Genomic DNA, 26,797 nt, shown 5'->3' on the forward strand with positions numbered 1-26,797 from the left:
AAAGTGAAGCGTTAAAAGTGGTAGAATCTCAACGTATCCAGATTCTCCACTAGAGGGAGCTGTTGGATCGTTGTCGAACCTGAACGGGGTTCTGGGACAGGCCCAAAAGAATATATATATATATACAGTATATATAAAACAAGACAATTTACTCATGCATTCCTCTATAGATACTATAGTGTCACAGAGAAGTAATTAATAGAGTTGCTAAATATATTGTACAAAAAAGCAAAATTTTAACCATTGCCTGGAACCCCTCTTATTTTGAAAACTACAAAAACCGGAAATGAGTCTCACCTCTTAGCATCCTCCTCACCCATCAGTTGTCATAGCGATGGAATCTGGTCCAGCATCGGCTCCGGATGTTGTTGCCATGGAGATCCCGGTGCGAGGGGCGCTGCCGGTGGTGGAGGAGGACGAGGGATACAGCGCGGCGCCGCCGGGGTCCGAGGACCCGCTACACCACCGACGTAGAGCGGGAGGCGGGACGCGGCGACGCGGGGTGCAGCTCAACCGGATGCTGGTGGTGATCGGGGCGATCGGTACCGAGCAGCAGCTGGAGACCGTGAAGGCGCAGATAGAGCGCGGTGAGTAATGCGGGAACGGGCCCGGTGCTTCAGCCGTGAGTCAGCAGCTGGAAGCATTACCGGGAGGGAGGGAGGGGGGGGATGTTTCCACGCAGCGTCCGGTGTTTCCGCTGCAGCATTGCGCCGCGGGACGCGACGCATTTTCACCACGGAGCTAAAACTGCGTAGAGAAGTCGTGGATGGAGGAGGGTCTGTTTCCACGCGAGGGATTTAAAGACGCGCAACTTCTTTGACTCGTTGTTTGTGTTGCTTTTCAATATTTACTTAACGAGTGACAAAAATAACATGTAAACATAATGATAAATGGGGGGGGGGGGGGGCAATAAGAAATGTTTGTTTTCACGCCCCTGTTTTTAATGTTTGTGTTTACGTGCGTCTTCCTGTCACCTTCCAAAACTGCATCTACAGTGAGAACAACAACAACAACAACAACAACACAACTCCCACTCGGGCATTAGTTTCAGACCCTTTAAGATCGGCAGCATTGATCTGATAGTTGAAGACGATGTAAAGACCTGCAGCGTCATGGTCCGGTGCCACGGCAACCGCATCCAATCACGCCAGCCTCCCAGGACATGCACATCTCCTCTGCCCCGTGGATCAGGATCGCGACCCGCGGGCTCGTTCCGCCAGACAAGGTTTAGAATAGACCCGATTTGATTTTAGTCCGGTGATGCAATAAGTGACTTCCTGTCTACCTGCTCCATCTTCAAAGTGATCAGTTTGTCTCTATAGCAACACTCCGGAATATAAAGATTTAAAAACAATGCAAACCTCTTTCCTTTGCTTCCCGGCAGGAATTCGATCCTGGGACATCGACCTGAAGGTCTGCGACCTTGACCAGAAGCTGCAGCTCTTCATAACCCGACACTCCGCCCACTTCTCCTCTGAGGTCAGAGGTCAGTGTGACGTCATCTTTGCTCAGTTTGGGTCACGTTTTCTTAGAAAACCTGTGTGGACCAGGTGAAAGCATCGGGTTTGTAATGAGGGTAATTACAAAACTGCGACATCAAACATTTTTATGGACGCGTGTTGAGAAAATAGTTTTGCTTTAAACTCTTTTATGGAATAAAAAACAGGTAAAAATACACAGAAACTCTGATTCAATTTGACTTTTCACCAAAACGACTGAGAAAAACTGTAATAGTCAGATATTAAAACTTTACTTATAGTTTCAGTCCAAATTTCACGACCTCGCAGCTCTGATGGTTTTCCAGAGAAGTCTGGGCCGAGTCCATATTTAACAACACTATCTGGACATAAATTAGTTTATGACTACCAGAGATCCCTCACCGATTAATTATTGATTACTCATTAACTGTCTTTATTGATTCGTTCTGAGTTGATGAATTCATTTTTCTCTGCAGTTTTCCTCTTGTTTCCACGATGTGGAGGCTCACCAGGAGGGGGGCGCCACCCAATAACAAGTCATGATGCGAAATTAAAACTTCAGTTTTAGGAGAATCTGTAAAAATCATTATATTTAATGTTGTGTTATTTATGCCAGTAAGGATATTAAGAATGAGAAGCCAGTCGTGCCTCAGCGTGAAGCCTATAAATGAGCCACAAAGTGTAATTAACGCCTCTCAACTAAGCCCGACCGTTATAACAATGGAGGATGGAGTTAACGCGTGAATATTAATTCACCTCCTTCCAGTCAGTTCAGGTGTTTTCAAATGCTTCTGACGCGTTGGGACTCAAGCAGCGTGTGGTTGACGTGAAATAGATTTTAACGAATCAATAGTTCGATCCACACGCACGCACGCACCACACACACACACGCACGCCATGGCATCAGCAGACGTGCATGTGTGGAGGTGAGAGTCGACCCGGGGGCGGCGGAGTGATTCAAGACTCACATTCGATGAATTTGCTTCGGCGTCTGGGGACCGGGTTTTTGTGGCTGTTGTCATAGCGACCGCTCTATCCCTTCCCAACACTTTGAAGACCCCGAGAGAGACAGAGCAGAAGGGTTAAGCATCCTGGCCATGTTTGGGATTAGACCTGTGCGGATCTGGTTGATCCGGAATGTTATTTGGATCTGGATCCGACAAACGATCCCGAGAAATCCTCTCTTCCTCCTCCCATTAGCTTCTTATCGGCCGTTAAAGGCAGATGTGATGCCAGGATGCTGTTTGCGCTCCTTTGACGGATTCTCGTCTCATCGATGCAGAAATGATCAATTAATAAATAAATAAAAATATTTTTCTTTCATTTTTCAGGATATATTGAAGGAATCTTGATAAAATTAAGAATAATCTATCAGGGAATGGATAACTCTTGAGGGGGTAGTAGAGTTTTTTGTTTGTTTGATTGTTTTTTTACAGGCGGGCGGGACCAGTGGTTTTTAGGCCCGCCTACCTTTAAAGAATCCAGCATTATAATTTAATTGCTGTATAAAATTGTCCTAGCCTGCAATATCTCTGTCCTTGTCACAATGCGGTGCGTGTGTGTGTGTGTGTGTGTGTGTGTGTTACCTCCTGTGTTGTTACTGGAAAGAATGGGGCGGGGTCATCGATCTCTCGTGGGATTTGATGATGCGTTCATTGAAGACAAGGTCACAGAGACTCACTTCTGGGTCACATTAACCTTTGAACACACACACGAGAATCCTGTTTAGTGTGCCGTTACGTCATGCCGCCGAGGCTCATGGGTATTTCAATACATTTCAATTTTCAAATAAATGTGACTTTCAGAGACTATTTTATTTGAACATAGTGAGTTTCATTTTGGATTTTAAAATGAAAATTTTACATTTTGGAACCAGCAGCTCCTTATATTTAGCAAATTTCAGCAGTAAATAAATCCACACAGCGCAGAATAAAAAGAAGCTGCATGGCCGCTAACAACATGCTAATGTAGAAAGATGAAAATGACATGTCTTGTCTTAAACGATTGAACGCTATTTGATGAGATCTCTGGAGAAGTCTGGAGATGAGCTAAATGGAACTGAGCCCATCTACAACTGCGTGCACGGCACGCTAATGCTAATCCAGCACATGCTCAAAATGCAGCGTCATCGTCTCTCCTGTAATCGCTCTGAGAATGTTTGCACACCCGACACTATGCTGGAATATTTCACTGGTAGCTTCACAGGTAATTTATTCTGTAGTGAGAATAACCAGGAAGTTCATCACGGCTAATCTGGTGGGGGAGAGACGACATTTGTTCAGGTAAAATGTCCAAAGTTGTCATAAAAGTGTTTAGAATTCCTTAAAGACTCACTGCTAACGTAGCATAGCTACTGTCACTTCTGTTTGTCACAGCTACAGTGGATATACCCATAACTAGCAGCAATGCAAACGTTAGCAGTGATTCCTCTTGTGGTGGGAACAAACTTTAGGAAATTAGAAATGACATGTCAGATCTGAAGGAGGTCAGCATCCATTCATTAATTCCACGTCAGGGTTGGAACACTGCGGGTTTTTAATAATGAATCGCTTCACCTGTCTGAGAACAGGGATGGAGAGCGGGCGGAGCAGAGGGGAGGAGTTCCCACGAAGCGGCTCGTTGCATTCTAAATGATTGAAGCAGCTGTTGAATTATTGATCGCCTGGATATTGATCCCAGGGCTTCCCGTCAGTGCAGTCTGAGGGATGGAGAGAAATGAAAGGAGAACAAAGAAGAGGGGAATAAGTGAGCCAAATAGGGAAGCACAACACGACATGTAATTTATCAGCCTGGTAATTTACCGTCTTATTTTTAGCCACATGAATAAATAAATAATGCATAAAGCCGATACGAAGAGAAAGGACGTTCATTGACTTAAGAACGCTCTACAAATGAAGAGGAAGGAGAGGAGGAGGAGAAGAAGCCATGTTTATGATATCATGCTCTACCTCCACAGCTCTCATAGGTGCTATAAAACTAATCAAGCAGAATAGAATAGAAAGCCGTCATTGTCATTACATGTGGACATACAACGAGATTAGGAATACAACGAGATTAGGAATCTTAGGAATTTAGATGACAGTTCGACCGGAGAAGTAAACGCCTCGTCTCTGACGTGGAAGGTTTGCTATTTACATTTTCAGAAGATGATAACAGAATTATAACGTGCAGCACGTTACACCCGGATTCCGAAAGCAAGGAAAAGTCTGCAAGTTTAACAACAAATCTCATTAGAGCCGTGGAATATTAAGCCTCCCGCGTTTGCTCAGTGCATCTTAGTCTATCTGAACTTCAGCTGTGCTGAAAGTACAGCTTATGAACTTATTTTATCCGAGGAAAGCAAAGAATTAACAATTATTTTATCGGCTGAGAATAATTACATCATGCATATATCTAGGGGAGAAGAGGAAGATATGAGAGTCGTGCATCATCTTCCCCGCTATGTCTGACAGTAAAGTATTATTCTCTCCAAGAAGTTCTTCAGAGCTCAAACATTTCCATAGTTTTACTCATGAAAACACTGAGATTTACCAACTTGCATCATCTATTAGCAGGCATTCTTTCAGATGCTGTGATTGGTCGTTTAGATCAGGGGGCGGGCAGAGGGGCGTGGCCTAATTGTCTCATGAATGGTGATCTGATCAGCTGGTATAGGTTTTACTTCAGTGACAGGCGGGTTGGACTGTTGGTGCAATGCAGTCGAGTTCTGAAGAGAAGGTGAGGATCGGAGCCAGATCAAAGCGAAGATCGATCCTTACTTCCCTGTTTCCGGTCCGAAATCAAACCTAATCTACAACTGTTAATAAGGGTGCTTTCACACTGCACCAGGAGGACTCGGTTCCCTTGGGAGCCAACAGCCAGTGTGAAAGCACCCTAAGACAGAGTTTCGGGTTCCCTCTTTTCCAAAATAAATCTGTCCTGTAGCGCCACCAGGAGGTCAAACTTGTGTGAACTCGCGATGTTTTCTCTCTCTCTCGATTACGCGAGCACGCGCGTGCGTGTGCGTGTGAAACACAATCGTCGGGCTGTCCAGACGCGTTGTTGTGGCGCATAGAGCCACGCACTGACAGACCACGCGTAACCAGAACCGAGCCGCACCCTCCCGCACCCTCCCGCACCGCCCCGCACCGCCCCGCACCGCCCCGCACCGCCCCGCACCGCCCCGCACCCTCCCGCACCGCCCCGGCAGTGAACGGGTTACTGCTGGTGCAGCGTGTGATCCTGTTGCGCGCCTCCCCGGTTAGACCCGCTCGCCGCTTTACGGGCGGTCCACAGTCGGAGGCTGCCGCATCCTTGCGCGCTGCGCTCCGACTGTGCCAAATCTCCTCCTGTCTCCTCCTGACGCACCTCCTCTCTCCTCCTCCTGACGCACCAACACGCACCTCCTCGCCGGGTTTAGTCTCACAACTCTGCTGGAGCGGCTCGCCGTCCATTCCGGTACGTAAACCGTCAAACACTCCTCTGATGCTTTTGCTTTTTTCCCCTGCCTGCGTGTCTTCAGCTGTGCGGTGGCTGCTGCGTGTTCGTGCGTGTGTTTTGCGTCCACCTTTAAACGTCCCTCTGTCTGTCTTCTGCGTTTACCTTTAAAAGCTGCGTTCCTTCGCCTGATTCTGTTGCGTAATGCAGCTTCCACGAGCGGCTCCTTCCTACGCAGCGTTTTTGATGGCGCGTAAAGGGATAAATGCATGGAGCGTGCGACAGCCGGAACTCGTTAAGCCTTGATTAGAGGAGGCACGGATTAGTGAAAGTCCGATCTTCATCCAAAGTAACGGGATTAACGCGGCGGGCAGGGCAGGTGTCTGTTTAGCCCGTTGTTTACAGATCGATCATCGTCATTGATAAACAAATAGTTATCAGAAACCTGCTGAGGGAGGTTTGAGGATGATGATGGAGGCGTCCTGGATCAGCCCCTAAAATTAGCCTCTTTCTGCCGAGTCACTGTAAATCATAATATTAGAGAGGTGGGGGGGTGCAGAATAAAACACGCACACACGCACACACACACACACACGCACGAGAGAGAAAAACACTCATTTCCATTTGGCACCCGTGTGTGTCTGTGTGTGTGCGTGCGTGCGTGCGTGCGTGTGTGTTTACACTCAGTCATCATTTGTTATCCAAATGTGGTTTTGTGATGATTCATTCAAAGCTGCCGTCGCAGCGAAGCCACCCTCGTCTGTGTCATTGAGTTCATCTTCATCTCTTCATCATCCTCATCACTGAGTCTTGGGACTGGATGCTTCCAGTGACTCAGCAGAAATAGAAGCAGCCTGTGTGTGTGTGTGTGTGTGTGTGTGTGTGTGTGTGTGCATGAATATCACTCTGCAGCATTCTAATCTCAATTTTAACTTGGGGGGGGGGGGGGGGGGGGGGAATTAAAGCGTACATTTTTAGAAAACGTTAAAAAGAGGTGGGACCAGGGCCTGCAGGAACCTATCATTTGATTTTGTTTAAAGGGGGCGGAGCCTTTTAGTGAACGACAAAACCCAGCATGTCCAAACCTCCATTTAGAACCATTTAGAACCAAGTCGATTAGATCTATGATACTTCTTAGGGGCGAGCCCTGTGGCATGCTGGGAAATTTAGCGTTAATAGCGCCGCTAGCGTTCCTCAGCTATCCTCAAGGTGACTCGGCAATAACGCGCATTTAGCTTTGCTGCTCGGCCTGCCGGTGAATCAGGAGTGCCGAGTCGTCGTTTAGTCCGCACGTCCCCACGCCGGATCCACGTCAGTAAAAGGCTTCTGCCGGAGCCGTAGGACGGGCTGTGGGCCTCGGCAGGTGACCCAGAGGGAGAGCCGGCGCCGAAGTCGTCTCAGACTTCCCGAATCTTCAGCTGCGTAAAAAGGGCGGGAGCAGATTTTAAAACTCTTGATCTGAATCTCAGCGGCGAGGAAAATAAATGAGAGCGATGTTTTATCAACGGCTACAAACGCAGCGGCGCCGAGCAGGAAGCTAATCTCCTCCTCTGTCAGTTCGGTCGTCGGGTGAAACAGCGAGTCAGTTCAGATGAACGTAATCTGCCAGTCAATCAATCAGAAAACTGACTGATCAGTTTCCGGGTCTCTAGGCCGCTACAGGAAGCTGCTTGTCCCTTAAGCTGCAGGGATTTGGGATTCAGATGGAGAACATGATGGGCACGGTTTATCGCAGCGTCTGGATCACGTGGCGGGCGCCGCATGTAGGTGGAGTTCATTGATAAAAAGTCACACTTCCCCCCCGCGTGCCATTTAAATGGTTTGACGCCACCAGAACCACACGATGGAGCCCGGCGTGCAGCCGCCACGATCGCCGCCACGCTTCATCGGGTCACCTTAGTGAAGCGTTATCCGTCTTAAGTCGCTGGATGAATGCCGGAATGGGGCCATTAAATGGATTTCCACTCAGACACCAGCTTGATTGTGTCAAAGCAATCGCCTGAAATCGGCTTGAACCAGATTCTCCTCGTGCCCGTCGGACTTTGAGCGGTCCAGAGCCGTTGCTACAGGTTTCAGTTTTCCTAGAAGGTGATTGGCTGATCTAACTTTCCCGCTCCCACGGGGCCATTATCTGCTTCCCGCAGGCCCTGCAGCGACTTCTAGCAGAGTCGTGCTCTTGATGTTTTCTTATTTGAGCTCCTACCTGCTCGGTTCAGATAAGAGCACCAGCTGAGCGCCGCTCAGAAACACTAGGAGTGTGCTGAATTGTGAGGCGATGCGGGAAGCTGGCATCATCATTCTGCTGGCTTATTGCCTTGAGGAAACCTGCTCGCAAATTAGCCTAGCCTGCGGCTTAAAATCACTTTATTGGCTCGTCCATCAATCGCTGGCAAACGGTATAAACAGTCGCACCAGAGATGCACCTTTTTTGGCCTCGTTTTTAGCGCTTTAGATAGAAGGATAACGATTTCATTCACGCTTTAATCCCTCAACTCTAAATCTGTTCCATCTCATCTCATGAAATTTGATCTGGAGCTCAGAAACTTTGAAGGTTCTCAAAATAATTCAACTTTTCCTTTCGTTCAAAATATCTACTTAATCTGTGATTAAAATTCCTGACGTGTCCAGGACTAGAATGGGCGCCACCATCGTTACAATGGCGAGGAACTAGAAATTGAATTCTGCCTGATGTGACTCGGGCAGAAATAAAATACAAGGTAGATGCTACAAGCCTCTAACTGCTGCTAGCGTCAATAATCGCTGCACAAGTTGTGAAAATATCCTGCTTCCTGTGGAAATAGATCGGTTCGTCCAGATACACGATGCCTGAAACATAAATGTGTGTCGATTCTGTCTGTTTTGAAAGAGGAGAAAAGGACACCCGGAAAAAGAGAGGCGGTTCTGACCCAGAGCGGTCTGCAGCGGTTCTGCACCGACACACAGAAAACAGCAACGCTGTGTTTGTGTGTTTCGACTCTCTGCGACGAATGCGACATAGAACCCCCCCCCCCCCCCCCCACGTTGCCATCGGAGGCCCGGTTCTGTTAAGGAAAATGTGAAGAAGCAGAATCTGTTCAGCCTCACTCTCCATCTCCTTTCTCTGCATTCGTCGACCAATCGGCTCTCAGCTGCTCTTCACTGGAGGGCTCCCGCCGTCATTTGTTCATCGTGGAAGCGATTTGCTATCTTCCGACCCACATCCCGTGGGTCGGGCACTGATCAGAATCCAGTTCAAAATCAATTGCCTTTCTTTTTCTGCACCCCGAGGCTCCCGGAGCAGAAACAGAAGAGGATGGAGGAATGGTGAAAAGACATTACGCAGCGATACGACAGTGAAAGCGATGAGAGGATGCTGCATGCCGAAGCAGGAAAAAGACAGGAAACGATGACAAACAGAAAAAGACCGGACCGGACTCCCGCCACAGACGGCCGCCATGTTGGGCTGCAGGGTGGAGCCGATGCTTCAGCGGCGTGGCACTCCTCCCTCAGAGGGGAGGAGCAAACATCGATTCCCTCGTCTCAGCTGTTGCTTTTAGCGAGCGGCTGCTTTATGACGTGAATGAACGTCATCGTAAAGACACGAGAAACGCTGCGTTAGCAGATCATAGAAGCTTCACCCAACGACCTACGTCTCGCTGAGTCGAAAATACTCTGCAGCCACGAGATAATTACGGAGGAGCCGTGTCGTCCAATTAACCCGGGTATGATAGGGAGTACCTCCACGGGGTTGCGACAAAGCTGAGACTCCGCCTTTGCGTCTCGGCGCTGTTCTTTTTAGACGACAAAGCATTCGTGAAAGAAAGATGGCAGCTGAAATACCAACAACCCAAACCGGCCTGTTTTAAAAGCTGCAAGCAGAGAAGTAAATTGAAAAGCTCGTATCGTCCTGAAAGAAGCCTTCAGCCCGCGGGCGAGGTGATCCGAATCGACGAGGAGCCCCGCCCAGAAAGACACTGGAACGCTCCTTCGAGCTTCGGCTCAACTTTCTCCGAGAGCTCCGACTGCAAGAAAGAATTGAAATCATTACGCTGTGATTAGTCAGAGAAGTCTCTGGATGAGTCGGACCGGATCGTCAGCCCAAAGCTGCTGTTTCTGGGAAGCTGCTATTGCCAAGCAACCAACCGGCAACCCAAACCTTTTCGCTGGCAGCTTTTCAAGCTCAGAGTAAATCCAGTAAACCCAATTTAACAGCCCGTGACTTCAGATTCCTGTCCTCTCGCTCTCAAGCCTGAGATCTCCTACAGGTTGTTGGGAAGGGAATGCCTCTTTCCCTTCTCAACTGGAGCGATGGAATATTTGCCGTTGCGTGATGAACTTCAAATGAATTTAATTGCTCTGTGCATTTGAAAAAGGAATGAACAAGAAATTAAAAATGAGTTCTATTAGACAGTGTGGAGAAATGATGTGAGGGGTTTCATTTAAAGTCCTGTTCTGTACTCTTTGTGCCGTTTGAACCGCCGCCAGCGCCTCTTTAGACGGCGGGACGAGTGCAGGGGGTGGTGGTGATGTCATAGCTGGCACGCTGTGGACGAGGACTCTATGCCAGAATCCTGCTGCTTCCCTTTTCCAGCAGCGTTTTCATGCTTTTTTTCTGTCTCGTCTGTTTGCTTCCCACTGCTGCTCTGGTTGTTGTTATTTAGAGTCATGTGTAAACAACAAACATCACTGCAATGCCATTAACAAACAAAAAACTATTTGAAATAAATGAATAGGATTGGTTCAAGGAGTTCTGAACGGATTGAGAATTTTTTTGAAAATGGTTTTAAATATTTTATTAGGGCTGTCTAGGCTGTGTGTCCGCTGGCAGAATTACACATTTAATTTGATTAATTATTAAATGGTGATTAAATGTGACGCATAAACAACTGGAAAATCACCCTGAGAGCACAGACCTCCCCCAAGCAGCTCGTTCCCCTCCTAACTGGATCTACACCGTCCACATGCTGATCTGGATCAGCACCAAAAGGTTCTAGATTGTTCTTGGTATCTTTATACAGAAACCATGGAAAGTCAAAGTGAATCAGAGTTGATTTTTAACAGATGTTTGAATCCATAAATGAATTTTAATGTTAAAATGTAATAATTTTGCTGGGTTCAATTTTAACAGAGGAGCTGTGGTCAGATTACTTTACGTCTGCTTTCAATAAACGTATTGATTGACGTATTGACAGTTTGAGGACATTACGTCTCTCTACCAGCAGAACAAATGTAAACTAGAAAGACAATCAGAGATTGCAGACCCTCGCCTCCAATAGACTAATAGACTAAACAGGGCTTCCGGATCAGAGGGGCCAAACCTGCTCTAGCTTGCTGCTACGGAACGTACTACAAGACTCCTTCTGGACTCTTTTTCCCATCATGCCATTCGTATCCTTCCCTCTTAAAGTGACACTCCCATGTTACAGCACAGGCACAATTCCAGATCATGTAAAAATAATTATAGAATCTGGATCCAGATCCGGATCAACGCCATTCTCGGGGAGGACCGAGCCACGGACAAAACCTTGCTTGTGTAAAACTTTCAAGTCGATTGGGTTACTAGTTTTTGAGTTATGCGCGCAGACAGACAGACAGACAGACAGACAAACGGACCCAATTGCAATACCCTCGCCTCCCCTTCGGCGAGGGTAATGATCCCGCTTTATATCCTGATCATCTAACCCGTAACGTCGACTGTTGTTGCTCCTCAGCGACGCCTGACGCTTGTTTTTATGTCATTATTTTAGATTTCTCAGAGGAGGTGTCCTTGCTGATGAAACATTTTGAGCGGAAGGCCTGATTTCATGCTGCGGTCACAGTGAAGTCATTTCTGTCTTCACGTCCCTTGAGCATCCTGCGCCACCGTAGATGTGGAACATGCTAACTGGAGCAACGCGGCGGCCGGGCCTTGGCCGTTCAGCGCCCCCGTTTAACTGCCTTTAAACAGAGCGTTCCCGATCGGGGAATTCGGACGTGGATATATTTAACAAGCAGGGCAGCGGAGGAAGACATGCTGAGTTCTGAGTCACGATTCCCACCTGGCATGAGAGGGAATGTTGAGTTCACTTCCCAAGATGCTTCGGTCCAGCTCAGCCTCTACCATTAGTTTGGTGGAGAAAACGGATCGTTCAAATCAGGGCCGTTCCCTTGGGATCGGATCAATCGGGGTGTATTTAAATGTCGGGTCCAAACAGGGCGTAAATGCTTCTTTAACAAGCCTATTAATTGGCAATGATAAATGATCAGTATCGGTTTTGGCAACTCGACTGACCCCGGTATCAACTATTAGAAATTAAAATAACCTGCGGCCCATTTCCGAGCATGAGATTCCCAAAACGCCTCTGGTTTGAGACTCACTGCGTGAAGGGATGACGCTTCCTCTCTGTCTGGGATGGCAATAGACAAGGGCGACTCGGCGGAGCATCGCTGTGTTCTAAAGGCCCGTTTGGAGCAGCCGCCGGACTGCCTGAGGAAGCGTTAGTTTCTCGCTGTCCGGATCTCGAGACCCAAGGGGCAGACTCGCGTCATCAGGATGTTGTAATCTGTGAAAATAAAAAGAGCAGAGTGCTAAAGGTCCGGTACCATTCAGGTACTGTCGTGTGAAGTCTGTTCTGCTGCAGGATCGACAAATACGACATTTTGCCTGAAGCCTGAATTATTCCTCTTATCCTTACCCAAATACACGGCGAGCATGTTTGGTTTCTTACCTCTGCACGGATTCCAGCCTTGGAAACAGCTGAGGTGGCGTTATGCGGACTTTGAAGGAGTGTTTAAATCAAGGCGTGTCTGACGCACGGCAGAGAAAAGGCCATTCCCACCAAGTCTTTGGAAAATCCATCCGTCTTCCCTGTTGGAGATCAGGCTGATCTCTGCAGGAAGAAAACAGGTTGTGTGGGTTCGGCAATGGTTTCTGAGCAGGATGCTACGCTACATAAATTAGCTGGTAACACACACGCATCAGGATATGTTGTGGTGAAAAGTAACGCAAACAGAAGCTGAGATGAAACAACACACCAGCTGTGACCGGGCTTTATATTTATCAGCGGACAACAATGTTGCCCGATGATCCGGGGAAACGTGCAGCAGAAACGTTAAATGCACGCTCATGCGATTCCACCTCAGAAGTAGCGACAACGACAAAACCAGAAGGAAACCTTCTGACCTTCAAGGCAGTGATGTCACCGACTCAGATCCCGGTCCGTCAGCTGAGTTTGGCACCGAACGGGACCTGGACTGGAGGCGGACAGCGGCGGTTCCCCTCTGTGTGGTCGTCCCTTCTCAAAGCGTCTTTGTTGTTGCAGTGTAGCGTCGTACCAGTCGAACGCTCAGCCTGCAGGCATCCATCCGTTCCACCCGGAGGTCAAAGGCCGATGGATCCAGGCGTGTGTGTTTTTTGCTCAACAGACATCAGTGACCTCTTTCCATTTCCGACTTTAGTTCTTGTGTTGGTGCAGAAGTGGGTTGCCTCTCTCTTTATAGCGACTGCCCCACATGCAGAGCAGAATGCAGCAGAATCAGTGCCGCTGACTGTAAGAGGTCTGGACGCCTTCCAGCGGGACGTCTTAGAGCCAGACGGCTCAGCTCCGCGGCTGACCTGAAGCGGCGCCGTTATTTCAAGTCATTTATTTATGACGTTTTCTATTCTTCTCCTCAGGACAAAGAACTCTCCACCACAGAAGCGATGTGTTAGAGACCGTGGTGCTTGTCAACCCTTCAGAAGGCGCTGTCCTATCAGAGGTAGAGTTCTGTACGGCAGGCTATAATTAGAAAAGAGGTAACCTTCATCCGGCTGACTGGAACACAGAGGCCTACCAGGAGCTGGCTCAAAAATGAGATGCAAATTTACAAATTATATCAATATTAGAGAGCTCAAAATCCATGTTTCTACATTTACTTTACTTGGAAACAACTGGGAAAAGATGCTTAAGCTGAAGAAAGTTTATATTGAGCAATCCAAAGTCTTTTTTCTAATTCAAAGATATTCTAAATTCTGATGACAGTGCAGAAATCCACATCAACAATGAATGATAATAAAAATACCTTCTCTGTGTTCTATTGTCAGAGCTTTCTAACCTTGACATGGTTCAATCTGACCTAAACTTGCCGTTGTTCCCTCACCTTTGCCTGCCCTCCTGTCTCCGCTGGTCTTTTCCCATGGACGTGTCCCAGATCCGGTCTCTCATCACAAACCCGGCGGGACACAAGCTTCTGGTTTTGAGTGGCCAAAGCTCGGATCACGGTGGCCTTCTTCTTCAAACTGGGGTTTTCACCCACCAGACCTTTTTGTGCGTCTTTGCTGATCCCGGGGTGAGACGAATCTAATCTGACACACTTGACAATAGTCTAATGTACACCATGCATTAATGAATTCTTTAAATCTGGGCGTGTCCCTTCACAGGTGAGCGAATCACTGGGCGCGGCGACCCCCAAGCAGCAGGCTACGCTCACCGTTTCCTGCCGCGGGGAGGTTGGCTGGAGCTCTCTGGGACAGCAGCTGAACCTGCAGGAGCTCCTGGAATACAAACTAAATCCAGAGCCCGTTCTCCCAAAGATGGAGGGCATCACTGAGTTCACAGAGTACGTCTCTGAGACAGTGGACGTCCCTTCACCGTTTGACCTCCTGGAGCCACCCACCTCCGGGGGCTTCCTGAAACTGTCGAAGCCATGCTGCTACATGTTCCCCGGTGGACGAGGAGACTCTGCTCTCTTTGCGGTAAACGGATTTAACATCTTAGTGGACGGCGGCTCTGAAAGGAAATCATGCTTCTGGAAGCTCGTCCGCCATTTGGACCGCATTGACTCGATCCTGCTCACACATATCGGCGCTGACAACCTCCCAGGTATCAACGGGCTGCTCCAGAGGAAGTTAGCAGAGCAGGAAGAAGAGCAATCCCAAGGCTCCACAAACTACAGCGACTGGATGAAGAACCTGATCTCTCCTGAGCTCGGAGTGGTTTTCTTTAACGTGCCAGAGAAGCTTCGCATGCCAGAATCTAATCTCAAAGTCAAGCGCAGCATCGAGGAGGCCTCACTGACTTTACAGTACCTTAACAGACTAGGAATCAAGCCGGAGCCTCTATGTCGAGTGGTCGGCAACACCATCGAGCCCATTACTCTGTTCCACAAGTTGGGAGTGGGCAGGTTAGACATGTACATTTTGAATCCGGTCAAAGACAGTAAAGAGATGCAGTTTTTAATGCAGAAGTGGGCTGGCAACAGCAAGGCCAAGACTGGCATCGTGCTGCCCAATGGAAAGGAAGGGGAAATATCCGTGCCCTACCTGACCTCGGTCACCGCCTTAGTCGTGTGGCTCCCTGCCAACCCTGCAGAAAAGATAGTCAGAGTTCTGTTTCCTGGTAATGCACCACAAAATAAGATCCTGGAGGGCCTAGAAAAACTGAAGCACCTTGACTTCTTGCGCTATCCTATAGCGACACAAAAGGACATTGCATCAGGAGGGCCTCCCTCTGTTATTAAGCAAAGCAAGTTAAAACAAAGAACAGAAAGCAAAGAGAGCCTCAAGTCCTCCCCAAAGACCACGTCAAAGCCCTCAAAGAAAGAAACCGAAGGACAAGATGATGTGTCCGTTGCAACTGAGGCAAAAAGTGACGCTGCAAAGGAAAGTATATCAGAGAAGAAAGAGGAGAAAGAGACTAAAACGGCAAAATCCAAATCTGACGTTCCAGAAAAGAAAAAGCTCATGAAAGACAAATCCTTAAAAAAGCACCCTAAAGAAAGGGCGTCTAAAATGGATGAGAAAAAGGACAAGGAAAAGAAAGAGATCAGGAGAGTCAAGAAAGACGACGCCGGGAAAAAAGATGAGAGGAAGGATGTTAAGTCAAAGGAGGGCAAAAAGAAGGACGCGTCGAAACCGGAGCTGAGAAAAATTACAAAGCCTGACCTGAAGCCGCTCACACCTGAAGTCAGGAAGACATTACATAAAGCTAAAGCGTCAAGCAAAGCCAAGGCTGGAAAAAAATCAGGAAAGGCTGAATCTGCTGAAGCAAAGAAAGAGGAGACAAAAGCTGTTGTCACCTCGCCTCCTGAAGACCTCACCAAAGATTACGAAGAGCTGAAAAAGGCTGAACTTCTGGCTGTATCAGCAGAGCCAACGGACAGTAACAAGATTTCACTGGAGCCGACAGCACAAAGTCTTACCCAAGAAAAGGAGGAGGCACGAGGAACTATTTCTGAAAGTCCTGGAACAAAATCTCCTCTAACGGAGGTCTCAGACAAGGAGTCGACACAGCAGGGAGAAATGGAACCGTCCCAGAGGTTTGAAGATGAAGGTGCAGCAAGTCAAGATGAGGATGATGAGGAAGAAGAATGTCAGACTATAGTGAAAAAAACAGAAGAGGATGAGGAAGATATGGGAATAGGCGAAGAGGAAGATGAATCAAAATGGAAGGAGTCAACGGACGACGGGCTCGACACGAAACACGAAATAGAAGAAATGGAGAAATCAGAAACTCGGCCAGCTCTTACAGCACGGACTGAACTACAAATGGCTCCGTACAAGGAGGAGGAGGAAGAGGAGGATGAGGAGGCAGCAGTAGAGAAAGCAGAACTTGAAGAGGTAGAAGATTTAGACGTAATAGCAGATGAAGAGATCAAATTCACATCTGAAGAAAAATTGGTTGCTAAAACCAAAACCACTGACATTCCAACTTCAGTCAAACATGAGGAGGAGGAAGAGGAAGATGAAGAGGAGGAGGGCTACCTGTCACATGTCGGAGGGACCACAGCTCCTATAACCTCAGTAGTTCAAGGAGCCGCTGCAGCCGAGCCAGCCTCCTACTTCCAAGACGAAACTATCCCCGGCTACTCAGAGACAGAACAGACCATCTCCGACGAGGAGATCCACGAGGAGGCCGAGGAGAGGATCCCACACCTTCAGTACGACGTCGGTGCTTACGACATCTCTGTTCCAGATCAAACGGGATCCTTCGTAAACATTCACGGGATGAGGGCGATGCAAGCCGCCGCCACGCCCGAGAAAGGCTTCATTCCAGGTGTGCAGGAGCAGGTCTCAGTTTTCACCAACATCATCACTGCTCCTCTGGCGGAGGAGGAGCATGTTTCCTCGGCAACATCCATCACAGAGTATGACAAAGTGTCCTCTTTCCCTACGTCTGTCACTGAAGACCCATCTGTTGCATCTGTTGCACCTCCAGCTGCGGAACCGCCAAAAACTCTGGTTGCCTTGGCGACTCCGCCCGACGGTTCCCAAGCCCAGGAGCAGCCACTCTCTGTGGGATCGCTTTCCCCGCCTTCTTTAGAGGAAGACAAACAATCCAAGTCTCTATCCGATGACTTAAAGCTTCCTGTTGCAGAGGTGAAGTTAGGTTCTCCTGATGCTCCTGATAAGGAGGAGGAAGATGAGGAGGAGGAGGAGGAGGACCAAACCCCTAATGTTGACATTTCCCTTGACAAACTCCAAGAGAGCTATGCTTCATCTCATTTAGTACAGAGTAAAGACAGAGGAAAGCCTCTTGGCTCAGTGTCTCCATTCTCACAGCCTTTAGAGGAGACCAAACCGGTTCACCTTCCGGTCGAAGAGGAAAATCTGGATGTAGTTGCGCCTAAAGACATTTCATCTGTTGTGCCTACGAAACCTTTTGGATCAGACTCCATAACTTCAGAGAGTGAAGAACGCTGCTTCAGTCCGGACGACATCACTGTGAAAATGGCCTCCCCTCCACAGTCTGGACCACCAAGTGCAGCCCACTCTCCAATTTGTCAGTCACCGGTGGAAGACAGGACAAATGTGTTCTGTGACTTAGAGCTGCAAAGACCAGAGGAATTATTTGAAGACATTATTAAAAAGACAGAAGAGACAATAGTAGTTTCAGGAGATGCAGCGAAGGAGGCAGAAAGAGAGACATCGGCGATGCCAAAAGATGAAGTCAGGCAGGCAGAAACATTCCCTGCCGTTTCCCCAGCGGAAGACCAACCGCCGGAGTCAGGAAGAGATTCCCTCATTCCGTCTGTACAAAGCGATGAAGAGGCCGATGAAAGGCTCAAAGAGGAAGAACCCAAAGTAGGAAAGTTTCCAGAGAGGGAGAGCTATTTCCTGGACGACGATGATCATCAAGATGGTAAATATGCAGCTAAAACTGGCAAGGTGGAACAAGAGAAAGAAAAAGGTGACGCCTCTAGTATCGCACAAATCAAGGATGAACAGAAACAGACATTTGTCATCAAGGAAGACATTCCTGCCATTAAGACCTTCACGGCTGAGAAAGATTTCACATCGGATATTAAGCCCATCGAAGCTCAGCAAATAGCAGAGGACACTGTCTCTGTTGATAGAGGTGCTAAAGATGAGCAGAAAGAGTCTGACCACACTCTTAACGTCATAACTACTAAAGAAACGGATATAGAAACCGTTGCTTTGGAAGACAAACAAACCCAAGATGAGCACAAGCAGAAATATGCTGACCTCAAACCTCAAGGTGACATTACTGAGGTGATGTTTGAAAAAGATGTGTCAGAGGGTAAGCTCTGGAAAGAGGAGATGAAGGAAGGGATTGACATGTTTGGTATTGGCGCTGTAAAGACAGAAGAGAAAGAGATTGATGAGACGAGGGAAGATGATATACCGATTACGGAGCCAGGTAAAGATAAGATGGAGACAGGAACACCTGACATCAAAGATGCAGAGGAAGAAGAGAAGGAAGCGGGAGATGTTTCTGCAAGCAAAGAGGAAGTGATGCCAGAAAACGTTGTTGCTAAAATCACCAAAGAGGAAATTACTAGTAAAGGTGAGACGTCAGCCATTTCGACAAAAGGCGAAAAGGACCAATCGATTTCTAAAGAGGCTTGCTCGTCTGTCAGCGTCACCGAAGTGGAAGAAAAGGGAGTGATGTTGCACAAAGATGAGATTCTTCCAACCGCAGAGCTCGAAGAAGAGAAAGATACCGGTAAAGTTGACAACTCTGAAGCAAAACTATCCAAAGAGCATGTGAAAGACGGAACAACAAGCAAAGATAAAGCCTTCACCCTCCAATCTGCAGAAGAAAGCAAAACAGAGGACACTATAAAAGATGATACTGCTGCTATAAAACCTTCCGATTCAGAGGGGAAAGATAAAGCACAGAGTCCAGGAGATTCCTCCACTGGTCAGCCAACGGAGAGAGAAAGAAAGGAAATGGAGGAAGAGCCTGTGTTAGTATGTAAAGATGAAGATTTTGCTGCTTCATTCATCAAGGTTGAAGCAAAAGAGACTGACAAAGATGTTAGCAAACCAGCGATGGACGAAGACAAATGGCAAGAGATGAATAAAGCGAAAGACGTCGACACCGGTGGAACACGCCCCGTGGATAAGGAAAAGAAGGTAGCGGTGAAAGACGTTAAAGCTGATGTACAAGTCATTAAGGAAGAGGAGAAAGAAATCCCAAAACAGGAAATTCAGGAAAAAGAAATGAAGTTCAAGGAGGAAGAAATGGAGAAAGGGAAAGAAAAGAGTGAAATCACTGCTTGCTTAACGAGTATGGAACGGAAGAAGAGTGACGTAGAAGATTCTGTCAAAGCAAAGGGCAGCGAAGAGTCTAAAAAAACGGACATTTCTACCAAACATATAAAAGATGAAAAAGAAGATGAAAGGGGGGAGGAAATGAGTGACAAAGAAACAAAGACCCGCGCAGTTGAATCCGTCAAACAGGAGTCAGAGACGGGAATGTTCACGCCGGCATTTAGCATCAAAGACGAGAAAAAAGATGATTATCATTTTCAGTCTCACTCTAAGAAGGATGATGAAATGAGAGAAATTCCAGCGTCTCAGACCTCAGAGGAGATTAAATCTATCTGTGATGTTCCTGATCAGCCTTTCCAGCAGGAAGTCTCCGGGAAGCTTCCAGGAGCTCAGCAAACCTTCGGTGCTACATCGATTCCAATGCAACAAGATACTTCAGTAACTGCAACCGAGAACCTGAAACCAGCGAACGGTGGCGTCTGTTTGTCTCCCAGCCACATCCAGGAGAACAAAGACGAGAAGATGGAGAAAGAAAAAGATGACGCACATGTTGCTGAACTGAGTAAAGAGCAGAAAATGGAGAAGGAGCAAGAAAAAGAATACACATATGGCACGGAAGAAATCAAAGATGAAAAGATAAAATCAGAAGATGAGAAGGAAAAGCGTGACTCCTCTGATGCCGACCACACCAAAGAGGAGAAATGGGAGAGAGAGGAGTTACAAGAGAAAGACCTGGACAAGACCATTAAACAACCTGGACTAGGAGGAGAAACCATGACGCTGAAGCCAGATTACAAACCTGCATTTGTTGTGCAGTCCTCAGATGAAGACAGGGAAGACGAGGAGGACGAGGACATTTGTATGGGAGGTGCAGGTTCAAGACCTTTGTCAGTTGAGCCGAGAAAATCAGAACGTGACATGTCCTCCGCAGGCCCGCCTCCTTCCCAAACCAAACCAGCAACATCCGAGCAGACAGTGGTTATACCAACACTGACGATGCAAGAACCTTCCATTGATGAAGACGCCAATGAGTTCAGGAAAGAAGAATCCAGACTTCCACCTGTGGCAGGTAGAGATGTTGTGAAAGCAGGAACCGCATCTGGACCACTTGCTCAGCCAGAGCCAGCTTTTGAGTCAGTGGCGTCGACGGAGGAGTCGAAGCAAGTCACAACTTCTGGTGTCGCAGTCGTGAAAGCGGAACCGATGTCCGTGTCGAGTGAGAAAAGGCCTGTTCTGTCAACAGTCTCAAGCACCGACAGTCAACCCAAGAGCTGTACGCTTTCCAGCAGCGGAAGCCTGTCCAGCGTGGACGAAACAAAACCGGAGAAGCAGGTACCGCCTCAGACGAGCTCAGGAGACGCTTCTACAGGAAAAGCAATGGAGAGACCAGGAAAAGAAGCTGAGAGGGAGATGGAGGGAGAAAGAGAGGTGGCTTCTCCAGGATTACAGCCTTGTTCATATTTTATGTTGGAAAGGGACTCCGAAGAGAGTGTTCAGACAGTTAAGTCAGAGAAGGAAGGAGCCGAAAAGCAAACCTTTGTGGCGTCCAAATATGATCCGTATGAAAAGCCTGTTCCAAAGGACAGGGACCCGGACTCCAAAGAAGAAAATGGAGTTTCCTTTGGTTTCGAGCACGCCTCTGATTTCAGCATTGATGATAATCGAAGAACAAGTCAGACAGATGCTGCAGGAGACATGTTCCTCCTGGAGGATCAGTACAAAGAGGAGCCTCTGTCCTTCAGTAGAGTCGATTACAGCCCGGTGTCCCTCACAGAGAGCGAAAGGACGAGCCACCTTAGCCCGAGTGCCTCGCCTAAATATGAAGACCGAGAGAAAGGCCAAAAGGAAGAGAGAGAAAGGGAAGACTGGCCGGATGCACCTCATGTTGGCAGGAGCTTTGCATCTGTGGAGATGCAAGACAACAAGATGTTTCAGGAGACTTATTCTTTCTGTCCCAAGGAGAGCAAACATGGGAAATCTGAGAAAGAGCACAAGGAAGAGGATATGAAAAGTGCCACGGCAGTTTTTAGAAAGGAAGGAAGTGGTGAGATTTCTACAACTGGAGTTCAATCAGCCGGCTCATCATTAAGACAAGCACCGTCTCCGCCTTGGAGCAGATCGGACCAAGTCTCCGCTAGTCCCGCAGCTTTTGGAGATTTCAAAGATAAGGGAACAGCGGAAAAAGAGAGAGATAGATCTCCAGAGCCGCTCAAAGACAAACTGGAGTCCTTTGATCGTGAATGTGAGGGATCTCCATCTGGTCGGCGTTCACCTGCGGAAAAGGACATTTTACCGCAACAAGCATCGCCTTTAGAGAAAGAAGGAGCCTCAAGTGATTCGAGGACCGCTTCTGCTGGTACATTTTCAGGACATGGAATAGATGATAACATTTTGGCATCTGACAATAGTCTACTCAGCAGCTCTACCACCAACACCAAATCCACGTTAGTCTTTCCTGACAGCCTGATAGATAAAAGGCTACTTGTAGAGGGAGAAGATTTCGATGACGACGATGAAGATGAGGATGAGGAGGAGGAAGAAGAGGAGGAATTAAGTGATGTAGATATGGAGAAAGGTGCAAGAGAACAGTCTGAAAAAGAAATCTGCAGACGTAGCTCATCTTCTGAAGTCGTTGAGAAAGACAAAGAAGACATGAGTAAAGTACCTCCTGGTACAAAATCACTGAAAGAGGACGAGGCAGCTGCTTATACAGTCGTGTCCAAGCGTGCTGATTTAGGCCAACGGAGTCCTTCACCAGACCCGAATGCCCTCAGAATGGAAACGAGCTCTACAACTGCAGGTGCCTCAAAACTCCCCGACACCAAGAAATCAGACGATGCAGATAGGTCGCATTTGTCTCTTGAACCAACCACAAAGAGAAGGTTATCTTCGTCGGAGGGTTTGACCTCCTCTGTGGTCAGAAATGGAGATGAATTCTCCTCAATGTTAAGTTTTATGACAGGACAAACTTCTCATCCAACGTCCACAAGCATCATAAGAGGAAGCGTTTGCCCACCTGACCATTCAGAATCGGAGATTCCATCGTGTCCAACCTCTCCACCAAGAGGCAACTATGCTGATATAGGACAGAGCAGATCACCTGAGCAATATCACAGCGAGAGGAGTCAACTGGAATCGACGTGGGAGACCCATCACGCCGCTGAGCCATCCAAGCTAAGCGACGACAAGCATCACAGCCAAAGAGACGACCGAGAAAGGAGTGTAGACGACAGGCAGCACCCCACGAAGCATGAGGAGACTTCCTCGGCTTGCACCTACACCTCCTTAACATATTCTTCTTCAACATTCTCTACCACGTCCTATAGTTACTCCTCCTCAGAGCTCTCTCCTGCTGTTGGGAGCCAACAGTTTGGCGACAAAATTCAAACTTCGGCAACGCAACCTAGCTCTGAATCGACTCCAGCTAAAGACGAGCCGTCGTTTACAGACTCTACGAGATCCTATTTCGAAGGTTTTCAGAGAGCTGAGTACATGGAGGTGACAACGAAACCTTCAACCAGCCAGTCTGATGAAACAAAGGCACCTCCTGCTGTTGCGTCTGCCACCGCTGCTCAGCCTGAGGATAAAAGTGGTTCTGCAAAGTCTGAAAAGTCAAGCGTCTACATGCCAGAGACTGAGATTGCAATGTCTTCTGCAGCAGCGTCTCTACAAAGTGCCGAACCTGTGAAAATGTCAGAGAGTTCATCCACGTCAGAGGTTTGTGTTGATCTCTCTCCCCCCCAAAGGGCTGATTGCTCTGACAGGGTGTCCCAAGGGTCAGCTGAAGACGAAGGGCATGGTGTACCTGAAATGGAGGACAGTAACCTACCATGTCATGTTGAATGTCAAAAAATCAAAGTGGCTGAGCATAAGGAGACATTTTCTACAAAAGCTGAGTCTTCCATAGGAGAAAGAACGACACACTCAATGGAGACAAAGACAGACACCGTACCCTGTTCTGTAGTGCCTAAATCTGACATAGTGATGGAAACAACTCAACAAACTGCCTCAGTTAATCCACTGAGTGATAGTGGAGTTAACAAAACCACATGTGCCACAACAGATGTGTCCAAAAAGGATGAGGAGGATATACCAAAAAGGGACAAGCCTGAAGATAAAGATGAAAAGTCCACTGGAAATGCTGCGCTTTCACAGGAAGAAGCAAAACTTTCAGATAAAGAAATACAAAACGGAGACGTCAAATTACAAACCAGCATGACGAGGATTGATAAAGACAAGGAGAAAATTGATGATAAGATATTGGAGGAAAAGGCATGTACAGACAGCATCGCTGAAAAGAAGGTGGATCCAAAGATGTGCGGAGAAGCAGCAGAGGAAAGAAGCTTGTTGGGAGAGCAATTGGAGAGTTTAGCCGTCAGGAGAAAGAGCAGTTTATCTGACTGGGAGCTCCTACAGAGGCCCGATGATGGTGACGATGATGAGGAAGCAATGGAATGGATGTACAGTGTCCGTGGCACCTCTGCATCCTTATCAAAAGATACTTATCACACAGAAACCTCTGATCAAGGGGCCTCAAAGGCTGATCGTCCCTCTGACTTTAACAGTGGATCTAGTTCTTTCAGCGCCTCCCAGACAGGGTACGCCTCCTGCGAATACAAGCACCGCAAAGGAGAACTTTCTCCATCATTCATCAACCCAAGTCCTCATCAGCTCTCTGGTGACGAGGACAGTCATAGTAGCCACTCCCAGGAAGGGGAGGAGGATGATCGGGAGCAACACTCCGTAAAAAGGAGGTCACACAAGCAGAGGCGCCACCAGGTTCCAAGTTACCATGCGGACATGGGGCAGGGGGCAGACCAGCTCCCTGGTGCCATGCCTTCTGGTTTGGGTGTGACACTAGCTGGTGAAGAAACACCGCCAACATCAGTCAGCGAATCGCTGCCTTTGCAGTCCGACTCCGACGTCCCTCCGGAGACTGAGGAGTGTCCATCCATAACGGCAGAAGGAAATCTGGACTCGGATGAAGATGCTGAACATCTGCCAGTGGACAAATTATCTGCATCTGGAACTGGAGCGAGTCACCATCCTCCATCCCCAAGGCCAGCTCAGAAGTCTCACGATCCCCTCCCCACCCCAATGAAGGATCCTCTACCCCACCCTCCCCACCCAGATGTGTGCATGGTAGATCCAGAGACTCTTCTCAACGACCACAGCAGCACAGAAAAACTTCTTAAGAAGGAGCACAAGACAACCAAAGGCCTCAGGAAGGGCAAACCCAAGTCGGCTTCCCCAGCACGTAAGGGTGAAACCAGGAAGAGGTCCTCTACTCCAGTGAAGCAGACGTCCAAGGACTCCGCCGCACCTCGGCCGGCATCCCTCATGAGGAAAGACCCGGACAGAAGCTCCAAGCTGATCAAGATGTCTGAGACCCAAGGGTCAAGAAGTGAGATCCTGAACCCAGGGAAAGGTTTTGTCAATGGTGTCAAGAGTAGTTCAGGTGCGTTTACAAATTCTCATACAACACGACAGGTATTTATGTTCATATTTATGCCGCCCCAATGGCAACCTGGTCTGATCCTGTTTTCCGTAGTAACTGAATCGTACGAGTAAAGTGTTCAACAAAACACTATTGCTACCCAGTAACAATATTTAAAATCTTTCATCCAGGCAACAGCTCCCAGAAAATCTCAGCTGTCCCCGCTGGACCACCCATCTACGTTGACCTGGCCTATGTGCCCAATCACTGCAGTGCCAAGAACGTGGACCAGGAGTTCTTCAAAAGAGTGCGAGCGGCGTACTACGTGGTGAGCGGGAACGACCCGGGAAGTGGCGAGCCCTGCCGTGGAGTTCTGGATGCCCTGCTGGATGGAAAAGCTCAATGGGGCTCCAATTTACAGGTCTGTCTTCATTGATGATGCGATTCTAATCTATGAGTGACATTATAAACCTAATGATCACTTTATTCAGGTATGTAATGATGAATGAAGAATAAATATAGGGATAATTTACTGTCGCTATTAACTAATCTCATACCAGGCAAGTCTGTGATTGAAGGATAAAAAAACATGTCAGAATGTCTATTTGGTTTTTGTTAATCAGAAAATGTAAATAAAAGTTGTTTTAAAATCAATGAGGAGGAAGAAATGGAGGATTTTGTCATTTTACATGTATTCATTGAAGAGAAATACGTCTTTCGGCATGTTCTGCAATCCATAAAGTCATTGTCCTGCTAAGATAAGCTAAGCAACTGTTGAACTGTTTCATGGATGTTTATTCTTTGATTTGTTTGACCAGTATCTTCATCGATGGCCAATCTCCCTTCCTCCTGTCTCCACCAGGTCACTCTGATCCCAACCCACGACACGCCGGTGACCCGGGACTGGTACCAGCAGACCCACGAGAGACAGCAGGACCTGAACATCATGGTTCTGGCCTCCAGCAGCACCGTAGTCATGCAGGATGAGTCTTTTCCTGCCTGCAAAATTGAGTTCTGAGCGTCACCATCGCTGCTGCACCTTCCCCTGCCATTCCCATCATCATCATCATCATCAGTTCTTACTGGAGATAGAGCGAACAGAATCCTCGGCTTCATCGCGGCGTCATTCCAGTCTTTGATGCGTTTGCTGCAGCCACCGGTACGCTAGATTCTGTTCTAAACGTGTTCTGTGTGACGGCTCGGTTATCGTATCCAACAATTACATGTTTATGTTTATTTGTTTACCTCCGATCAACATTCAGACATTGTTTTCCCACAAAAGCATAATGACACAATGAAATTAAGGAATCAAACTGTGATCGTACGTTTTTTAACTCTTTGATTTTAATTTGAATGCGTCAGCATCATCACCCAAAAACAAAACGCCTTCTAAGTGAATCAGTGCGTAATAGTTTTAGGCTATTCTAAAAACAGTAGAAATTTTTTAAATCTTTGATTTGATGCTTTCTTCTTCGTCCATGCACGACACAATAATACTCGGCAGCATTTCTGCTCGGCAGCTTTTCGGATTAACTCAATAGTGACATAAATTAATGTTATATTTAAAAAAAACAAAAAGGAAGAAAAAAGAAGCTTCTCGTGTCATTTGTGGTTTGGTTTTTAGGAGGCGCCTGAAGTTCAGCTTTCACGACGTCGCTGCTGCATGATGCTCGCATAGGTTTAACCCTTTCTTCAGCTGGTTTATCACGTGTGGAATGCAGTTATAGCGCAAATAGGTTCAAGTAATGTTGCCGGGCAATGGAACGAATCGTACACAACATATCTCTGCTGGATGTAACGGCTCCCCTTTCAGTCGGTATCGTGGACTTCGGTGTGCGGAAAATGTTCCTGAGTTGAGGATACGTTAAATAAATGATTTATTTCGTGATGATGCAGCACATTAACGTGAGTCCGTCCCTCGTGTTCAGCAACATTTAACAAACAAGCCGTGATCGATGTAGCAACGTTAGCTCATTCCTTCAGAAGGGAGGTTATGCTGGGAAACAGGAATAT

The 26,797-nt window shown here is 47.5% G+C and overlaps 1 protein-coding gene across 1 annotated transcript; it reads left to right on the forward strand.

The window, feature by feature from the left end:
* The first annotated feature begins 517 nt into the window (after positions 1-517).
* map1ab (microtubule-associated protein 1Ab) lies at positions 518-25,910 on the forward strand. Its single transcript, XM_068739963.1, has 8 exons — positions 518-587; positions 1,385-1,486; positions 13,528-13,610; positions 14,043-14,180; positions 14,272-21,391; positions 23,411-24,799; positions 24,976-25,205; positions 25,647-25,910. The coding sequence occupies exons 1-8, from the start codon at positions 518-520 to the stop codon at positions 25,800-25,802; spliced, it is 9,288 nt and encodes a 3,095-aa protein (XP_068596064.1). The 3' UTR covers positions 25,803-25,910.
* Positions 25,911-26,797: the final 887 nt, after the last annotated feature.

This window comes from Brachionichthys hirsutus, chromosome 5 (assembly GCF_040956055.1).
Source record: "Brachionichthys hirsutus isolate HB-005 chromosome 5, CSIRO-AGI_Bhir_v1, whole genome shotgun sequence".
Classification (NCBI taxonomy): Eukaryota; Metazoa; Chordata; class Actinopteri; order Lophiiformes; family Brachionichthyidae; genus Brachionichthys; species Brachionichthys hirsutus.

What these genes read in the sequence shown, in the direction of transcription:
- map1ab (XM_068739963.1), top strand. Translation starts at nt 518, where the DNA reads ATGCTGGTGGTGATCGGGGCGATCGGTACCGAGCAGCAGCTGGAGACC. An exon ending in GAAGGCGCAGATAGAGCGCG is followed by an intron (nt 588 to 1,384) that starts GTGAGTAATGCG and finishes GCTTCCCGGCAG; the next exon opens with GAATTCGATCCTGGGACATC. An exon ending in TTTTAGAAAGGAAGGAAGTG is followed by an intron (nt 21,392 to 23,410) that starts GTGAGATTTCTA and finishes GTGCCACAACAG; the next exon opens with ATGTGTCCAAAAAGGATGAG.